The sequence below is a fragment of the Odontomachus brunneus genome, unplaced genomic scaffold (genome assembly GCF_010583005.1).
Source record: "Odontomachus brunneus isolate Ranch 3 - 2012 unplaced genomic scaffold, Obru_v1 Obru_scaffold_125, whole genome shotgun sequence".
NCBI classification, from domain to species: Eukaryota; Metazoa; Arthropoda; class Insecta; order Hymenoptera; family Formicidae; genus Odontomachus; species Odontomachus brunneus.
Window position 1 is genome coordinate 576,591 of NW_022639575.1, and position 17,817 is coordinate 594,407.

Consider the following 17,817-nt stretch of genomic DNA (forward strand, 5'->3'; position numbering starts at 1 on the left):
GGGGGGGGGGGGGGGTTTGCCGCGCTTCGTAGCCGCCGGAAGTGCTACACGCCCGGCTTGTACCAGCCGATTCTCTGAGCATAGGTCCGCCTCCGCCCCTACGCCGTGCCTACCATGTAAATCTTAAAGGATTACGCTCATAATTGCCTGCGTCGCCGCGTAATTGAAGAGCACTTAGATCGGCTCAGGCCGGCGCGATACGTGACTGCGCCTCGACTTGGGATCGAAGATCCGAAACGATTCGCCTCCTCCGCGCCGATCTCCCCCGGTTACGACGCGCAAACGTGGCGAAACGCCATGACGCGGACATCATCTCTCACCTCGCGCTTCGCCGTCGTATATAATGACGTCGTGGCGTTAGTTCGCTTAAGTCGGACGCGCGGGAGAGCGTCTCGTCTCCTTCTCCTCCTTCTCGTCGTCGTCGTTGCGAGAGATATGGGGAAAGAGAAGGCCCTTCTCTCGACACGTGTCGTGTCCACCCACGCGCGTCCGGATTGAAGGCACACAGGCGTCGCACGCAGGCCACTACGTGAGTATTCCGCGAGAGTAATTCGAGAGTAATGCGAGAGTAATTGGATCGATCGCTCCGCCCATCGTCGGATCTTCGATATCAGGCCAGCTAGCAGAAGCCAGATTTCACGCTCGGTCGGCTTTATTAACTAATGCAATCGCAATCGCGTGATCTTCGCGCGGCTCGTTGACTTTCGCGCGATCCGATCGGGACCGCCCCGAACTTGGCGCTCGGGAGTCCCGGCGCGAGCCTAACCCCCGCCCGATCCCTACCGGGCTTAATGGATTAATTTTGTAATTAGGTGCTTTGTATAATTGAAGCGCAACTACACACAGCAACCACGACGCGGACCAGGGCTTAGGACGAAATTTTAACCGCGAGTGGTCTCTCTCTCTCTTTCTCTTACTCGTGCACCGCGTGCATGCACACCCTCGAGAGTTTTGGACTATGTTCGGAAATGCCAACGGTGCGTGTTGCCGGTTTATGGAAAAGTTGGGGGCCGCGAAACTATTTGAGTCCTTTGTAGGGAGCCCTCGCGACCGATGCTTTGTAGAGTAACACGAATCGATTGGCGTTTCGGCGATTTAGCGACAAAGTGACGATGGTCTCTCTCTCTCTCTCTTTTCTCCCTCTCCCTCTTGCAGTTTGGATGTGTTCGGCGAATATTCGCCATGCGTGAAACTCCGACGAGCAACTGTTGTATGGACTTTTATTTATTTGGCCAAGAATCCCGCGATATGCTTGGCTGTTCGGCAATTTGACGATTAAATTTCCACCTCTCGATTTTCCTCGGTCCTGCATAGAAAATACTTTGGCATTTAGTTAGAATCTAGCTCGATTTCCTCACAATAATAATAAATTTCAGATGGGAAATCTATGCAGGTTAGAAGTGTAAGTTTTAAATATGCGAATTTAAATGGAAAACACTCAGATAGGCCCCATTTGGTCATTTTCAACGTTTTCTCAAAGATCTTTTCTGATTTACATTTTTTAACTAAAATTGGGCAAAATATATGAAATATTATGCGTATTTATTCAAAGTATACAAGTCTTCTACATATAGAATATATACATCACAAGTATACATATTTCCTACAATTAACACCTCGATTATTATTGCGATTTTCGTAAAACGGTATTGGACTTTTTTGTTCATTTCAGTTCTCACGAGAAATTGTGAAATCGAGCCGGGCTACCCTCTATATGTTATTTAAATATGTTATTTTATGCGTTAACACGTGAAACAATATAAGCTAGAGAAAACATTTATGTTGTCTTTATTGCATTAATGAAACTAATGCAGAAAATACATAAGAAAGTTTCCTTAATAGTTCTGTTCCGATTCGGAGAACTCATGTTCGGAACAAGAATGGGATTTCCAATTAGTATCATAGTGGGGTAATTTATTTTGGAAAAAGAATGCGATTCTTAATTAATATCGTGTAATCTGTTTTGGGACAAAGTTGGGCGTTCTGATGGAACCTGCATTTGGGGAAATACTAAGAAATTTCTATGAGAGTACCAAGCGACTGCTTGGCTCAACATTGCGGCTTAAAAACGCACGCACGAGATCAAGTTCTTCCATACTTAATGTTCCTTTCTGTCTCTTTGTGTTTCAGGTAGGTCTAATAGGCAATAGAATTGATCTGTGTTCGATACATCAACGGAAAATACGTGCGAAGAATTTAGACAGTATGATGATGGCAAACCTAGCCCCCGCTCCTGTTATGCTGCCAACTATAGCGGACTACGGGATGCTGCCAGCGACCCTCGGAATTAAGGTGAGTCGATTTGTCCTGCGAGCATTTCGGTGAACGAACTGCTCTCGCCGATTCACCGTCGCGCGTTGCCGAGTCGGCCGCGATTTTCATCTCGGCCCACGACAATCCACCAGGGGGTGGATTTTCTCGGCCCCCCGGACTGAAAATCCCACTCTCTTAAAGTGAATCAGTGAATAAGCACTGATATCAGTTATAAGTATAGCACTGAGCACTTTTAGTACTATACTTATAACTGCAAATCAATATATATTCACTGTTCTCAGTAACGTTTGACTGATTAATTTTAAGAGAGCAATTTCGAGCTCGCGAATTAAAACATCTCATAGGAACCGACCGCGAACTCGCCACAGGCGCGATTACACGGCTGCGAGAGTCAGCTGAAGCAACTCGCTTCTCTCTTCCTCTCTTTCTCTCTCTCTCTCTCTCTCTCTCTCTCTCTCTCTCTCTCCGTCATTTCCTTCCTCGCGGCGATCGGGACGCGTTTTAGTGCCAGCATAAAAGCACCCTCCGAGCGGCGGCGGGGTTGCTCTTTGGTGGGACATCATGATATCGACTCTCGACCATGGGCTGCTTTTGTTGCAGCGCCGCCACTGTACGCGTGTGTGGTGCGAGGGAGCGGCCTATGTACAAGCCGCGAGATATTAATTAAAATTCCGTCCGAAATACTTCCGACGAGGGGGGTGGGCATAATGTATCGGTTAACGGGCTTGCGCGCTCTTGGCGCGTCTAATTTACTCGGCGATTTTCCGCGTCGCGCGCTACACACACACACACACACACATGTACAGTGTCGTCGCCGTGCTTTACGTCACGACGTGGTCTGTGTGAAGTCCAGCCTCCCATTTTCAAAATTAAAAGGAAATGATTAGAGTTCTGATTGTCCTCCGCATAATTGTAGAGCTCTCAATTGATTTCAGAAATGGTTTCGGCGATTAAAGTAATCAAAGATGCCCTTTGAGGAAAGGGGAGAGGGCCGTATTTTTGAGAAATGAAAAATCGCCATAACTCTAGCTTTTAATATTGTAGCTGTGGAGGACTCTAGAACTATGCCGGCAGTCAGAACTCTAATAGTTTCCTTTTAATTTTTGAAATAGGGTGAAAGGGCTAACTTCACGTAGGCCGCGACGTCATTTCACGCAATAGCTGATACTCGTATTCATAACTGCTCTCCCAGCGAAAAGATACGAGGGAGACGTACAGAAGTACGTTAAGTCGATAAAATAAACGGCGCAGAAAATACACCCACAGGGAGGCACAACGTTGAGATGAAATAAACCTTCGAATTACCGCAACGACGGAGATATAACGCTCGTGCAATCGTAAATTCGCCGGGGGACATCTCTGTGTATTTCATTATGATATTAATTTCCCCGTCGAAGCGCACCGGCCGTTTCTCCTCCACTCCTCTTCACGAGCATAAAATCTCACGTTTGCGAAGAGGATCCGGTCGCGCAAAGTGTCCGTCAATTTTCCAGCGCGAGAGAGAGAGCTCGACGTAAAACGCGACTGTGATAAAAACGGCGGATCCTCTGCGGATTCCCGCGCGCGGGATAATCGACCGATTCGCTTTCACAATTCCGGTGCGGCGGGAAAGCGAGCTAATAATCGGCCGCGCGCGGTATTCTTGGATTCCATCGGCCGTTGCGCGCGCGCGAGCGTTATAACACGCGGCTGCGAATTTTCCGGAATTTCGTTGCCCACTTCCTTGCGTTGTTTCGCCGATGCCAACGTGCAGCCGCATTGCATCACTGCTGTTTAGTGGTTTACCTTGTTGCATTTATCGCGTTTATCGGCCGGACTCGCGTGCGAATATTTTCCGCCCGTGTCCAATTCGCGACGAATACCGTTCACAGTTACTGCCGTGTGTCGAACCGACAGAAAAATATCGGATTCCAAATAGAAAATATTTTAGGGTCTAAAATCGGGATCCAGCCCGATAATCATAGATTTTAGATAGAAAATCTAAATGCAGGATCTGGTTGGAAGTTAATATTTTAAATGCAAATCTAAATGGAAAACGACAGATCTTCTTTGGTAATTCCTAACGTTCTCCCAAAGATTTTTCTGGTTTACATTTTAAACTATCTTTTAACTGTATAAATAAAAGTATATACATATTTTAACTATATAAATAGAACAATCCACATCGGAAATATTTTAGAATGGGAACCAGCCTGATTTCCCACAAAAATCATAGGTTTCAAATGGAAAATCTATGCAAGTTATGATTAGAAGTGTAATATTTTAAACATATGAATCTCTAAGTTAAAAACCTAGACAGATATAATTTTATCATCCCCAACGTTTTCTTTCCCAAAATTTTTTTTGGTTTACATTTTAAACTAAAATTCAGCAAAGTATATGAAATACTTTAAGTATCTACTTGTTATAAGTATACTTATAACATACTTGTAAAAAGTAAATAGTCAAAGTGTTTGCGAAAAAAATTATTATAAAAAATTGTAATAAAAAGCGTTCGAGCTATGAAAATAAAAAAATATATATAAATATCTGACAAATTTTTTTGTCTTACAAATATAAGAAGTTAAATAATCTTTGGATGTACAATTATATTATTTTACGTTTTAACATGAGACAATTTAAACCAGCGAAAACATTTGTGTTGTCTTTATTGTATTGATGAAACTAATGCAGAAATTACTTAAGAAAGCTCGAGTTTTCTACTTCCGTTTCCACCCAAAAACCATGTTTGGGACAAGAATAGGATTGGTATCGTAGTGGGATAATTTTTGGGACAAGGTTGGGCATTCTGATTGAAATCGAGCCTACATTTGGGAAAATAATAACTAAGAAATTTCCATGCGGGTCTGTCCGAGGAGGCGAGCAATGTCGAGAGACAGACGTCACATTATGTCGGCGGCAGCTCGCCACGGACAGACTTGCCTCGCGGCGTCGATATTTGCCGATTCCTTTGTTCGCTCGCAATTTCCCGTTGTCCAATTAACGAGAACGACAGAAGAAGAAGAAGAAAGGGATTTGCGTCGCGGAGTCGTGACGAAACCGGGAGTTACGTTCCCGATGTGCGCGCTATGAAATAAGGATTCGTCTCGAATACCGCGAGAGAGAGATCGCGAAAGGTGAGATCTCATTACGTCGGCTGCTTATGTAACTTCACCTTTGTCGTTGTAAAACGGCACGCTCCGCTTCCCTCACGAAGCGTAAGAGGGAACTTTTTAGGCGGCGAGATGAGGCGGTGCTCAGCGACAGGTAGTTAGAGATCAAGAGCCAATCCGGAATACACACCCCCTCGCGTTCTTCCTTTCTTATCGATTAGTGTTGCCATTATTACCCGAGTTTCCTATGCTTGGGTATCCGCAACTCGCGGGCAGTACGTAGCATTGCGAGTCTGCAACGCATTTGTTAGATATCTTTCATCACTCGAAAAATCTATAATCAGGTAACATCTGAAATTAACAACACACTGGAATACCAGAGTGCTAACATTGAGGGAAAAGTGTCTGGTGTTTGTACACTGAAAAAAATGTAAGTAAAAAATATTTATTCAACGTGTGAATACTAATGACGCTAATTTACTTGTAATGATATGAAATATTTTTTACAAATAAGAAAATGTACATTTACTTAAAATCTTAGTTTTTTTATGAAAACAATTATTTAATAATAGATTGCTATCAACTTTTAGTTTTCCATGAAAACAATTGTTAAATAATATATTCAAATAAATATGTTATTAGTAGCCACTAGAAAAATATTTTTTATTTTTTAGATATTTTTTCTCTTATTGTAAATATAATCGCACAATGAAAGAATTACAGTCAGTAGAAACATTATTTTTTTAGGAAGTGTTAATGACTTTATGTGCATGTTGCTGTTACTATTTTTTCGTTAAAACCACAAGAAAAAGTGTAGTTAGCATCGAAAGGAACTGTAATTTTCGTGACACTAACACTGTTTTTCTCGAGTAACAACAAACCCGAACATTCACATTGACGTCACTGTTTTCGACATAACCTTTCGCCTCTTTCCTGTAGCTATTGTGTCTTGCGCGATTTTCTTTGCCTTAATTGAACTATTTTGAGCGTGAATCAATAAGCGAAGCCTTGGAGAAATGCCTCGCGCTCACGTGTCTGCGTCCGAGTATCTTTGATCTCGTCGAAATGAAACGCGTTCGAAGTGAAAGGGCCCGCCGCTTCTCTTGGAAGCGAAGTCAATTCCGCGTGTCTCAGGAGTCGATTTATAATTTGTGCATTTCTCGTACGCAAATCTCGGGGAAATACTCTCTGACCCGTCGCGTCGAGCAACGCAGGCGATTTCGAGACACCCAGTACAGGGCTTTCAACGTGTCCGATGCAAAGAAGTTCGCCCCGGCTCTCCTCTTCTCTCTTCTCCTTCACTCCTCCATGGTGAGTGGTGGGCAACGCGCGCGCGGATTCCCGTCGGAAAGGGGAATGAAAGGGCGGGGGTGTTTTCGGGCTGCCGGCAAAAGGGTGCACGGGCCGACCGCTCTTCTATAGAAGCGCCGCGAACAAAAAGCTGAATAACATTAACTCGCTTAATGTATTCCCTTAATTTTAATACACAATGCCCGCCGGTGCTCCGCGCGAGACTCTCTCCAAGAGGCGCTTTCTCCTCCCTATCTCTCGTTCGCTTTCGCGGCTAACCTCCGGCGAAGATTCTTATTCCCTTAACCTGCCCTCCCGCGCGTCCTAATCTTTTTGTCTCGTCTGATTAATATTTATATTATATTAACATCAATCTCGCGTCTGATTAAATGGAGGGTAACGCGACTGCGTACCGCGGCCCTTGATACGCGAGGGTAAAAGGTCCGTCGAACGGATCCTGCGAGTTTTCAGGGGTGCGCGAACTTTGTACGAAATTATTCGCTCGTCCTCGGCTCTTCCTTTCCCCCTGCCCTCCCCCCCCCCTTAGGTTGCGCATTCTCACCGCCGCGGTTGTGGCGGCCACGCACGCGAACGTTCAGAATCGAATTCTGCGGAGAGGCCACCGTGCTCTCGCCCTGCCGTTCTCGCGGATGGGCCAGCCGGCGCGGGTCCCCCTTGATGTTTCGCGCAGCGAAGATTATGTGGAGGGCAGGGGTTGATCGATATCCCACGCGTGTCGCACTTTGATCAGTTCCGTTCGGCCGGGAGGATTTTTCGTACACCGACGGCGCGCCCAAAGGGCACGCGCCGCGTTGTTCCACAAAGGCCACTTTCAGCGTGCGCGACCGTCGCTGTCCGAGTCGAAGCGAATCGAGAGAAGACGAGGCGGAGTCGTGCTGTCATCCTTTCCAGTCGGCCTCGCGTATTTTCTTTGCGATAATCGCTCGCCCGGGCCAGTCAGTTTCGCACACATGGTTGGGCGCACCGTGCAGGAGGGCTTCTCTCTCTCTCTCTCTCTCTCTCTCTCTATCCCCTGTTTCCTCCCCCGAGGCGCTCTGACGTCATTCGTATTATTTCCACCTGCGCCCCGCGCACCGCATCGCCCACCTGTCAGGCGCACGCATCGCCGACTGCGAGCGTGAGCGGCGCGCACGTATCAAATTCAGGGCGATTTGATTGTTGCGGGGAGCAACGAATTAATTTCCACTGCGACCTCGCCCGTGTACCACCAGCGGCTCTGCCTTCCTCTCCCTTTTTCATTATTCTTTCCCCTTTTTTTTTTTATTCTTCTCTCCCTTTTTCCCTGTCTTTTCGCGATAGTCGTCGCGTTCTGCTAAACGTTCCTCTATTTTATTTCGAGCTGAAGAAAGCGGCGCCAAAGTGGCGCGCGTGCTCTTGTCTCTTTTATTACGTTCGTTGTCTTGTCGTCGCGTAGACTCTCTTATCGAGTCGAACGTTCGTTTCGGTGGTTGCTGCAAATGCGCCCACGCGCCGTTATTGTACACGGTTGCGCGACAAAACGAAGAGGACGGCAGAATGCGCATGAATATCCCGGCACCCCGTCGCGGTGACCTGGTCTCTTCGTTTGCATACGCAAACAGAGGAATTAGGGCCGGACACGTCGTGCTGCATGCTCGATCGGGAGTCCTTTGCCCCCGGGAGCGCGTTATTGTCGTCTCGAGCAGGTTATTGTCGTCGAAACACGTCGGGACAATCGACAATATTGCCCGAAATTCGACGAGTCCTCCGGGTCTCTGGCCAGCGCGGTGGGGCCGATGAACGACCGGTCGTCTCTCCTCTCCGACTCTTTCGCCTCCGATTCCTTCCGCCTGGAATATCTAATTCAATTACGCATTACGTTTCCCGCGATCTTCGAGGCCGAGCGCCTGTCAATTATTCACTCTCGATTCTTATTCGACCTCGTGTATGGATGGATCGCGACTTCGTCCAACGAGGAAATCAATCGTACCTTCCTGTAAAATTGACTAACTCCGAGCGACTAACAACGTTGCGGCCTATCGAGATTTATTTTTTACTCCGATTTATTTTTTGTATATTTAATTCGTCCCCGGCGACTATTCTCGTAGGTTCACTCAGAGAAAAACATGGCGATGGCAACTATACAGGATGAGGCAATAATTCTGTTCAAGTATCTCCGCTATTTCAGATAATATAGGAAAATAGTGGCTACAAAAAGTTTTACGATTTTGAGGGAGACGTAACGTGGTAACAATGATTCTCTTGTGAGTGGACGTATGTAGGAGATTTTAAGGTCACCTTAAATTTTTCCAGTGGAATTGCATATGGTTTCTCTAATACATATCAATGCCTATGATGAAATTTTACGTATAAAAGTATTGGGGTAAAATTGTGTCAAGAAATATATACCTTTCGAAATGTTTTTCATTCATATTTCTCTGATATTTTTTATGTAAAACGTGAAATAACTTGCAAACTATTAATTTCCTCGACATCCTCGCCTAGACACTTTTCCACCTAGAATGATAAAAGAAATCGATCGGCGATATTAATTTTAATGTATTTGCGAAATGCAACGCAAGTTTTTTTATGGTTTCCCTGTGATACTTCTGCAACAATCTATTTCACTCATCATTCTACGTACAAAAGTATGAAGGTGAGGATACCAAAAAATGTATATTTTACGAGATATTTCCTATTTTGTAAAAGTATCAGATTGAAATGAAAAAAAAATATTTCAGAAAGTACTCACTTTTCCATAATTTTACTCTGATACTTTTTATTTTACGCAGAATATGATCTGACAATTTGTATTAGAAAAAAAATATATGATTCCATTAAAAAAATTAAGGCAACTTTGAAATCTCCTGCATACTTCCATTCAGAAAAAAAATCATTGTTACTACGTTACATCTCGAAACCATAAAACCTTTGAAAACAACATTTTCCTGCATTGTTTGAAGGCAGCAGAGGTGGACAGAGTTGATGCTCAACTACACGAATTTTGTATGTAAAATTATAATGCATATAAACTATCAACAATTTTGCGGTTACTGCTTAAAGCTTTAGTTATAATAACTGCAAAACAGTTCATTAAATTGTATGCGTTAATTCTGTGCATACAAAACTTCTATAATTGTCAGCTTGACAGTTGCCATCACCATATCTTTTTCTCTGAGTACAATATTGAGAGTAATCGAACGCATAACTTCCTGCACTACTCCTCTCTTATCTTTGCTCGTCCCGCTCGAGCCCAGCGACGGATGTACTTTCTCTCTCGGTTTTCGAGAACGTGCAGGAAGCACGTTCGGGGTTGCTTGACGAATTCAGGGGTCGCCCGCGAAAAATTCCTCGACACGACGACGGCGAGGACGACAGTAGCGGGCGTTGATCTGAATTTTCCACGTCGGCTCAGCCCCCTTCCGTCTCGCCCCTCCGCCCCACACCCTCCCGAGACACGTCGCATTGAATATTCCATAAATAAATCGGCATTTAATAGAAAATCGGAGAACCGCGAGGCACCTCATCGCTCACTGTCATGGCGCCTCGCTACCGCCCCGGCTAGTGTATCTCAATAATATTCAGTTTATAAACTTCGAATGGATCCCTTATTACGTCCGCAGACTCGATTCGTTCCTCATCCACTATCCACCCCCGGTCGTCTTCGTTTCTTCTTATTATCGTTCTCACGGGAGAATGTCTCCATCGCGCCGATTTATCTCTCGCGAGTCTCGCGAATGTTTCGAATGAATAGAGTAGACCGGGATGACCTATATTTTAAAATTTTGAGGTTACAACTTTCCAGATCACTGATTGTTGTGATTGACTCTATAAACATGATAGAGGCAACCTTCTTCTATGTAGTAATAGCTGCCATGATTTTGTTGACTGTTTTATATTGTTTTGTAATAACCAAAATAGGAACACGCAGCAACATCTTACCTTGATACCGGGACAAATAATCCAGTAGTGCAGGGTAAAAAGGTCACGCATAAAATATGTACTCTGATTAGTAGTTGCAGAGTTTCCGCGAGAGATTTCTACAGCTCTTCTGCTGGCCTTTAAATATGGGCCTTTACTTCGTCAGCCCATACGTTCTATTTCAATTGTTTTATAAGTGAAAATTACTTTTATTAGCAGAAACAGTGTATCATACACTTGCATGAAGTTTCACTCTAGCTAGTAACATATTGCTTAATTTTATGGAGAATATTAGAGGAAAAAGTGGTATTATAACTGCTTATATTTTATACAATAATTTTGTTAATAATCAATATTTTAAATTAAAAATTTAATAATTATATTTGTCAAAGATTGTTTAATTTTAGATTCAAATTTATGTAATGTTTACTACTTAGGATGATATTTATAAAAATGTGGCTACCCTTTCTCACTAAATTAGATTTAAAACCTTTGTTTAAAAAACACAATATTTTGTTACAAATTTAATAGCAGAGATATTAAGAGCGGTGTGATAATACTATCTTTTTTTCTAATAGAAAATTTCTCGAAAATTTACTATTACCAAATTAGTTTTTTTCTATTTCTTAACTGTAATATTATTCCGACTTTAATGAAACACGGGAATTTGTGTTCTAAAAGGACCATTTCGCGATTTTACATCTATTATTTCTCTCAAGATAAATACTAAAAAAAAGCACACGAGCAACATATTTCTGGGGTTATGTAGCTCTGTTCTCCCCTACCCAAGGATGAAAAGGAATGCGCGATAACGAAAGTTAAACGTCGCAGAGCGAAACGTCGCAGAGAGTTCCCCGACAATCGATTCTTAATTGATATGGCGTAACCGCGAACGTGCGTAATGACATGCTCGGGCCAAGTGTGCCTGTTAAACGAACGAACGAACGGATCCATCACAATCGATCAAGCATTGTTCGCGTCTCGATAATTTAATGTTCAAACGGCTAACGACGTATCTCGGCCCATCCATCTTTCGCCGCTTCCTCCCGAAATTCGCGCGCGCGAGGATACAACTTTCTTATTTCGATCGGGGGCCGCCTATCTTCACCTAAGCAGGCGAGAGCCAGCCTCCTCTTTAATGGAGGCGATGGTTCCCATCAGCGAGCAGGAGAAAATCGCCCAACTCTTAACGAGATATAATGACGCGTAATAATGGAGCGAGGCGGGGCTGCGTATCCGGGGCGCAATGATCGCGTCCATGGAGCGCGCTCGTCCGCGAAAACGCGAGGGTGCTCGAAACAAACAATCGCTACCGCTCGCCCGTTCCGCGTAAGCTCCTTGATAAACATCGCGCGCAATTGCGAGCGGCAAAAAGCCCTCACGGGGAAGGGATATAAGCGCAATCTTTTCACCCCCTGTGTGTCGGTACCACAACGATGCGGATGAACTCGGATGGCTCCAATTCGTATTTGGCGCTCATATCGCCTCGTTGCTTCCGCTCTTGCATTGCCGATCTTTGTCTCCCGCTCGAGGCCGCGTTCGTCCCTTTCCAACTCTTGCCTTCCCGGCCACCCTCGTTCTCCGTGTTTCCGCGTTTGCTCCCAGCCAGTGCTCGCGCCCGCTCGCGGGCTCCTCTTCCCTATTTTATTAGCCCGGGTACACAGCGAACGGCCTTCGAAACAATAACCATTGTTAGACTCTCTCTGCCTCCTCCTTCCTCTCTCCCTCTCCCACTTCTCTCTCTCTCTCTCTCTCTCTCTCTCTCTCTCAAACACGTGCGGAGGCATTTCCAGTGCTTTGTGTTTGTAGGCCACGTGTTCTCTCTCTCTTCTTTTTCACACTCTCCCTTTCCCCTCTCTCTCTGTTCTTCCTTTCCCTCCCTATCCTCTCCTATTTCTCTCTCTCTCTCTCTCTCTCTCTCTCTCTCTCTCTCTCTTTCTCTTTGTGTGTGTGCAGCTTGCCGTTTTGTTCACTCGTAGACGAGCTTTTGGCGAAGTTGCGATAGAGGAGACGGCGGCAGCTCTCAGAATGGATCCGTGCCCTGCCCTCTATTTCTCCAGAGCCGTAACCATCACCACTAACGTTGGCTGCTTCCACCCAGCGTCGATGACGTTTCGTTCTCCGTCCGACCGTTCCCCAGCCTTCTTCCCGCGTCGCGCCGGGAGTTTACAATGCGAGTCGTTACGAATGCATGCGGCTTTTTAATTACACACCTGACCGCCGGAAGGCCGATTTACGATTTCCATGGAAATGGGATTCACCCTCTCTTCCCCCGACGCGTGTCCTTTCGATATCACCATCCCTCTTCTAGCTCTCTTTTCTTTCTTTTGCGGTGACCAGACGTGATTTCGACGGCGTTTCGGGCTCCCGTCTCGCACTGAACGAATATCACAGAATCCTCCGCGTTTCTCGCGATGCGAATGCCATGCCACAGAATTTTCCTGTCGAATTGAACGTTTCGGCCGAGAGGCGGCGCGAGTTATCGACGATCCTCTTCAACGACGAGAACGAATACTCCAGCGCGGGTTACCGGAATATTGCGAATCGACCAGTTGCAAGCTCGCCGAACGACGATGAGCGGCACAGAGCTCTGGTTCGGTTCCCGAGGCCGACTCCCCGTCGTCTCTGTACGGTTCCTTTTCGCGTGATATCCCTTTCGGCTATCGATGAGCCAGCCAATTGGACGCGTTGGTTTTCATCTAAAAAATGTCCCGCAGAGAGACGATTCGCCCCCACGGACGCGAGATCGACGAAGCCTCTTTGGATGAGGACTCATCCTTCTCGAACGAACAGCGCGAATAATTCGTCCTAGAGTTTCCTCTCGTTATCGAGACGCGGCAGAGAGGGCGCGAGATCGCGGCAGGTCGCGGGAGCGATCCGAATTTCTTGAGCTACTTCTCATCCTCGCATCGAGGCGTTCGCGCATCAAATATATGTGTGTGCATTCGAGTTTACCCTTCGATAACGATAGGGCGTGAGTTTCCCTCCTCGCGGAATTGCCTCGTCGTTGCTGTCTCGGCTGTAGTCTTCCTCCCTCCGAAAACGCGGCTCCCTGTTGGCATCGACTATCCCTCGCTCCCCTCTCGCCCTTCTCCTAATTAAACTAATGGAAATCCTGGTCGATGCTTTTATGCGATTTCACGTGATATGTGTACGAGCGCGAGCCTCAAACACCGAAACGCAATCCATTCAAGATGCTGCGACGACAAGCGAAAACCACGAAACTCCGCAACTTCGGGACGTGCGCGCGATTATAGCGATTAAGTGCAATCCGCTCGCCGATATCTGTCCCGTGCGAGAGAAATTTCTATTCAGCCTTTTTGCAAAACTAACATTTTTTATAAAACTTCAATCACGATAATTGACTAATTGACGATATAGGCGTATTCTTGATATTTTGATGTTCATATTAAGAAAAAAAATATGTTACAAAATATCAACATTCCGAGGAAATATTGATGGTAGAAAGTGGCTAGGTACATCACACCTAGTGTGGTGAAGTTGGAACTTGAACGAAGTGTGATATTCCAGGATTAATATTTAAAATGTTTTAGAAAATTGTTTAAAATGTTTAAGAAAAAAATCGGGGATATCAGCCTTAGATTTATAAAGCAGCTGGTAGGTTGTATTTTCCTATAATATAGAATTTAAAATTTAATCATTTTGTTTTGAAACTGTGATGTGGTAGTTGCTTATATCGGTATCAGCAGTTTGTTTTAATGTCCGATCGACAAATTTAAATGATGGTGAATTACTCCAATGCTAAATGGCTTATAAGACCATTATTTTACTTTCCGCTAGGATAAAAAGCACATTTTTGGATATTCTTCGAAGATTTGGATGTTCTTTCGCAGGTTTACCCTTCCACATCTTCGCCGTATCCGCGGAGAATTGTTGCGCGTCTGCCGCGCGCGCGCGACAGGCGGGTAAAAATCCAAATTTGGAAAAAGAGACTCGGTCGGCCTAAATCGACTGAACTTAATGCTCATTTGCGGTGAATTTGGCTTGCAAATGCCGGGCGCTTTTAGGGTGAGCGCGAACGAAGCCCGGCCTGATAATAACGATAACGGAAGTGAGATAGCCGTCGCGTGTATTGCATTACACGTAATGAAAACAGCTATCGCATTACGCATAATTACGATGTTATTTCATTATATACGGAATAATTTGCGAAAGTTTGCGTACTCGCCGAGTAATTGGGTGGGATGAGAGAGAGAGAGAGGGAGGGAAGAGAGAGAGAGAGCACTGCTAAATGAACCGGGGATAATTGCGCGTCATTGTTCATTATTTTTTTGCGAAAAGCCGCGGAGCGCTTCGTTGTCGTCTCCCTCTTTCTTTCTCTCTCTAGCTTTGTGAAAAAATATATTTTGTTTTTAATTAACGCCGCGTAAAAGTGACGCGAGATATAAAAATCGCCCGGTGCGAGGCCCGTCGTTCGCTCGCCCATCAACTCGATACCGGTCTCAATTAATTTTAATTATCGTTAACAAAGTGCCGAAAAGATGTAACGCGACACGGGCGCGCGCCCGCTAAAAATTAATGACGTTCGTCAAAATGAAACGCCAGAGTAAACGCGCGCCGACCGGTACCGAGAACTCTGCGAGAAAGAGACAGAGAGAGAGAAAGAGGGAGAGAGAGAGAGTCCATTAATTGCCCTGATGGACGTGATAACGTCGCATAAACGTCGCGTTTGTTTTTGCCGCTCTCCTCGTTTGTTTTATATCCCATGGTCTCGCGTTAAAATCGACAACCTACACCGGCTGTTGTTTATTCGCACATCCTTTTTGGACATCCGGAATCTTCTCGTTCTCTGATCGATGTGGCATGTGCCGTCGTTTCCGAAAAATATCTGGATCCACTCTCCCTCTCTCTCTCTCTCTGTCTCTCTCCTATCTATCTATCTATCTCTCCCGCAGTATTATTGTTATCATCTCCTCGCCAGCCATAGCTGACGCGGCGGTTACTTGCTCTCAATCTGCGCGAGCTTCATTTTTCCCGATGCCGCCGACTTTAGATAACCGTCGAGGGTCGGATTATCGTGAATAAACGCTGTCTCGTCGGAACGATCTCTCGCAGCAGCAGGTTTGTCCTGAAAGTACATGCGCGGCTGCACAGCTTCGAAAATATTAATGTCCGCTGCGTTAGGGAGATTTCGGGTTGAGCCGCGCGTTTCTGTATGCGAGAGAGCGCCGATAAAAAGGCTCTCCCGTCGTAGGCTCTGTCTTCTACCGTACGATCTTCGCTTCGGGGACGACGAAGATCGATGGCGCCTCTCTGTTCGTCCTGATCGTGCGATATACGCATAGGATATTAAATCGCGCCGACTGGCGAAAAATGGTTAAGCGCGACAGAGTATTTTTCCACGCGGCGGAGTGTGTGTTCCCGCTCTGCGCTTCCATTAGCGAGTAATCATCCGCGATTGATGGCGGGCAGATTTTTCCAAATATACGCCCCATAAATTGCGGTAATGTTTATTTAGCACGCGCTATGAATATATTCGAAAAATATATACATATACCTGTCATAAATCGCGCGCAGAGACGGTCCCGGGTGCACGTGTGTCACACAACTGGCTGCGGAGTAATTTAATACGTAACATATTCGTTGCGCCGAATGTCCCGCGTTTCTACTGTATCATGGTTATTAGCGGCGATGTGAAAAAAGTGGCGTTTGTGCCTGCGCGGGCTGGTGTGCGGAGGTTGATAGCTTTCGGCCAGCGAACGATCGAGGCGCATCGATGATAACTTGATAAAGTATTTTTCCATTAATTAATTCGAGAACTGGGACCTGTGATTAAAAAAAAAAGGGAAAACAGAACAACTTCAAATATATATGTGTGAAAGTGCAGCGACGGGAAAACGCGGCGGAGGTCCAGATGGAATTTCCGCTGTGAAATATTTGGCTCGAGATTTATCGGAGCACATGCTTTCGTCGATTCGGTATACTTTTCCGGTTGGGAGTATACGTAAATATTCGCATACACACACACACACACACACACACACACACACACACACACACACGAAGAGGAGTACATACTGCATCCGAGTAAATATTACTTGCTTCAAGTATTTCGTAAGTTTATACATCCGCAAATCTGTCATGAGCTCTCGTCATAAGCGTCAAATTTGTTCGAACGACATTCGGCATCCTAGTTCAGCATTTCAATGAAGAATATGAGATCAAAGGAAAAATTCGACTCGGAGAGTCGAGTCAACATTTTCTTCAACAAAGTTTTATAATATTTTTGTGTAGAGAACAAATTCTTCTGAACATATAATAATAGGATTCTCTCAAATTTGTCACGAGTATATTTTAAGGCCATTATCAAGAAGTTGTTGTAACCACTATTTTAAATAAGGAACATAAATTGAGTAATGGTTTTTTTAGTAGTAGGAGAGATTACCGGGGCTTTGGTTCTCGAAGTAAATTGGCAAAATTAATGATTTCTATTGTTTTTTAACAAATCTCAGAATCAAGCAAGCAAGGAAAACCATCTTTGTTGACATGTTTAAAAATCTTGCTTGTTTAATTCTGTAACATTTATTAGAAAATAATAGAAATAACCGGTTTTGCCAACTAGCCCCGGTGTCCTTTAAGGTAAAAGTATCAAAATTTTCACGTACCTAAATCTGAGCATTCTTATTGTTTTATTATACTTATTGTTTGTCTTTAAATACGAATATTTAAACTTCTAACAGAATATATGCATCAATATACAGGGTGTCTCACACTCTCCTCCGGGCATTTTGTAGGGACGTAGAACAAGTTGAGGTGAACATAAAAGTCCTATACCGTTTTGCGATATTCGCAATAATTATCGAGATATTAATTGTAGAAAAATTAATTGTAGATATTAATTGTAAATGAAAAATTAATTGTAGATATTAATTGTAAATAATCATGCAGAATATGGTAAATGAGTTATAGTAGCGCCGACTATCGTCGTGTACTTATACTTTAGATCAAATTGAACAAAAAAGTCCTCTACCATTTTCCAAATAATCACATAGATTTTTAATTATTAATTAAAGAAAATTATTGCACGATTTTGCGTGATAATTCACTCATCTTCTTTAATTAATAATTAAAAATCTATGTGATTATTTGCAAAATGGTAGAGGACTTTTTTGTTCAATTTGACCTAAAGTATAAGTACACGACGGCAGTCGTCGCTATTATAACTCATATCCTGCATGATTATTCACAAATTTTCCACAATTAATATCTCGATAATTATTGCGAATATCGCAAAACGGTA

At 44.4% G+C, this 17,817-nt stretch overlaps 2 protein-coding genes across 4 annotated transcripts in view; both read left to right on the forward strand.

Moving 5' to 3' along the window:
* Positions 1–17,817, forward strand: part of LOC116849731 (polypyrimidine tract-binding protein 1) — a 622,962-nt gene that overhangs the window by 266,275 nt on the left and 338,870 nt on the right. The window lies entirely within an intron of this gene.
* The window catches only part of LOC116849742, a 175,149-nt gene that overhangs the window by 132,386 nt on the left and 24,946 nt on the right, over positions 1–17,817 (forward strand). Inside the window, exon 4 of the mRNA XM_032827187.1 lies at positions 2,131–2,292. Within this exon, the coding sequence (XP_032683078.1) occupies positions 2,131–2,292 (162 nt within the window). The remainder of the gene's footprint in view (positions 1–2,130; positions 2,293–17,817) is intronic.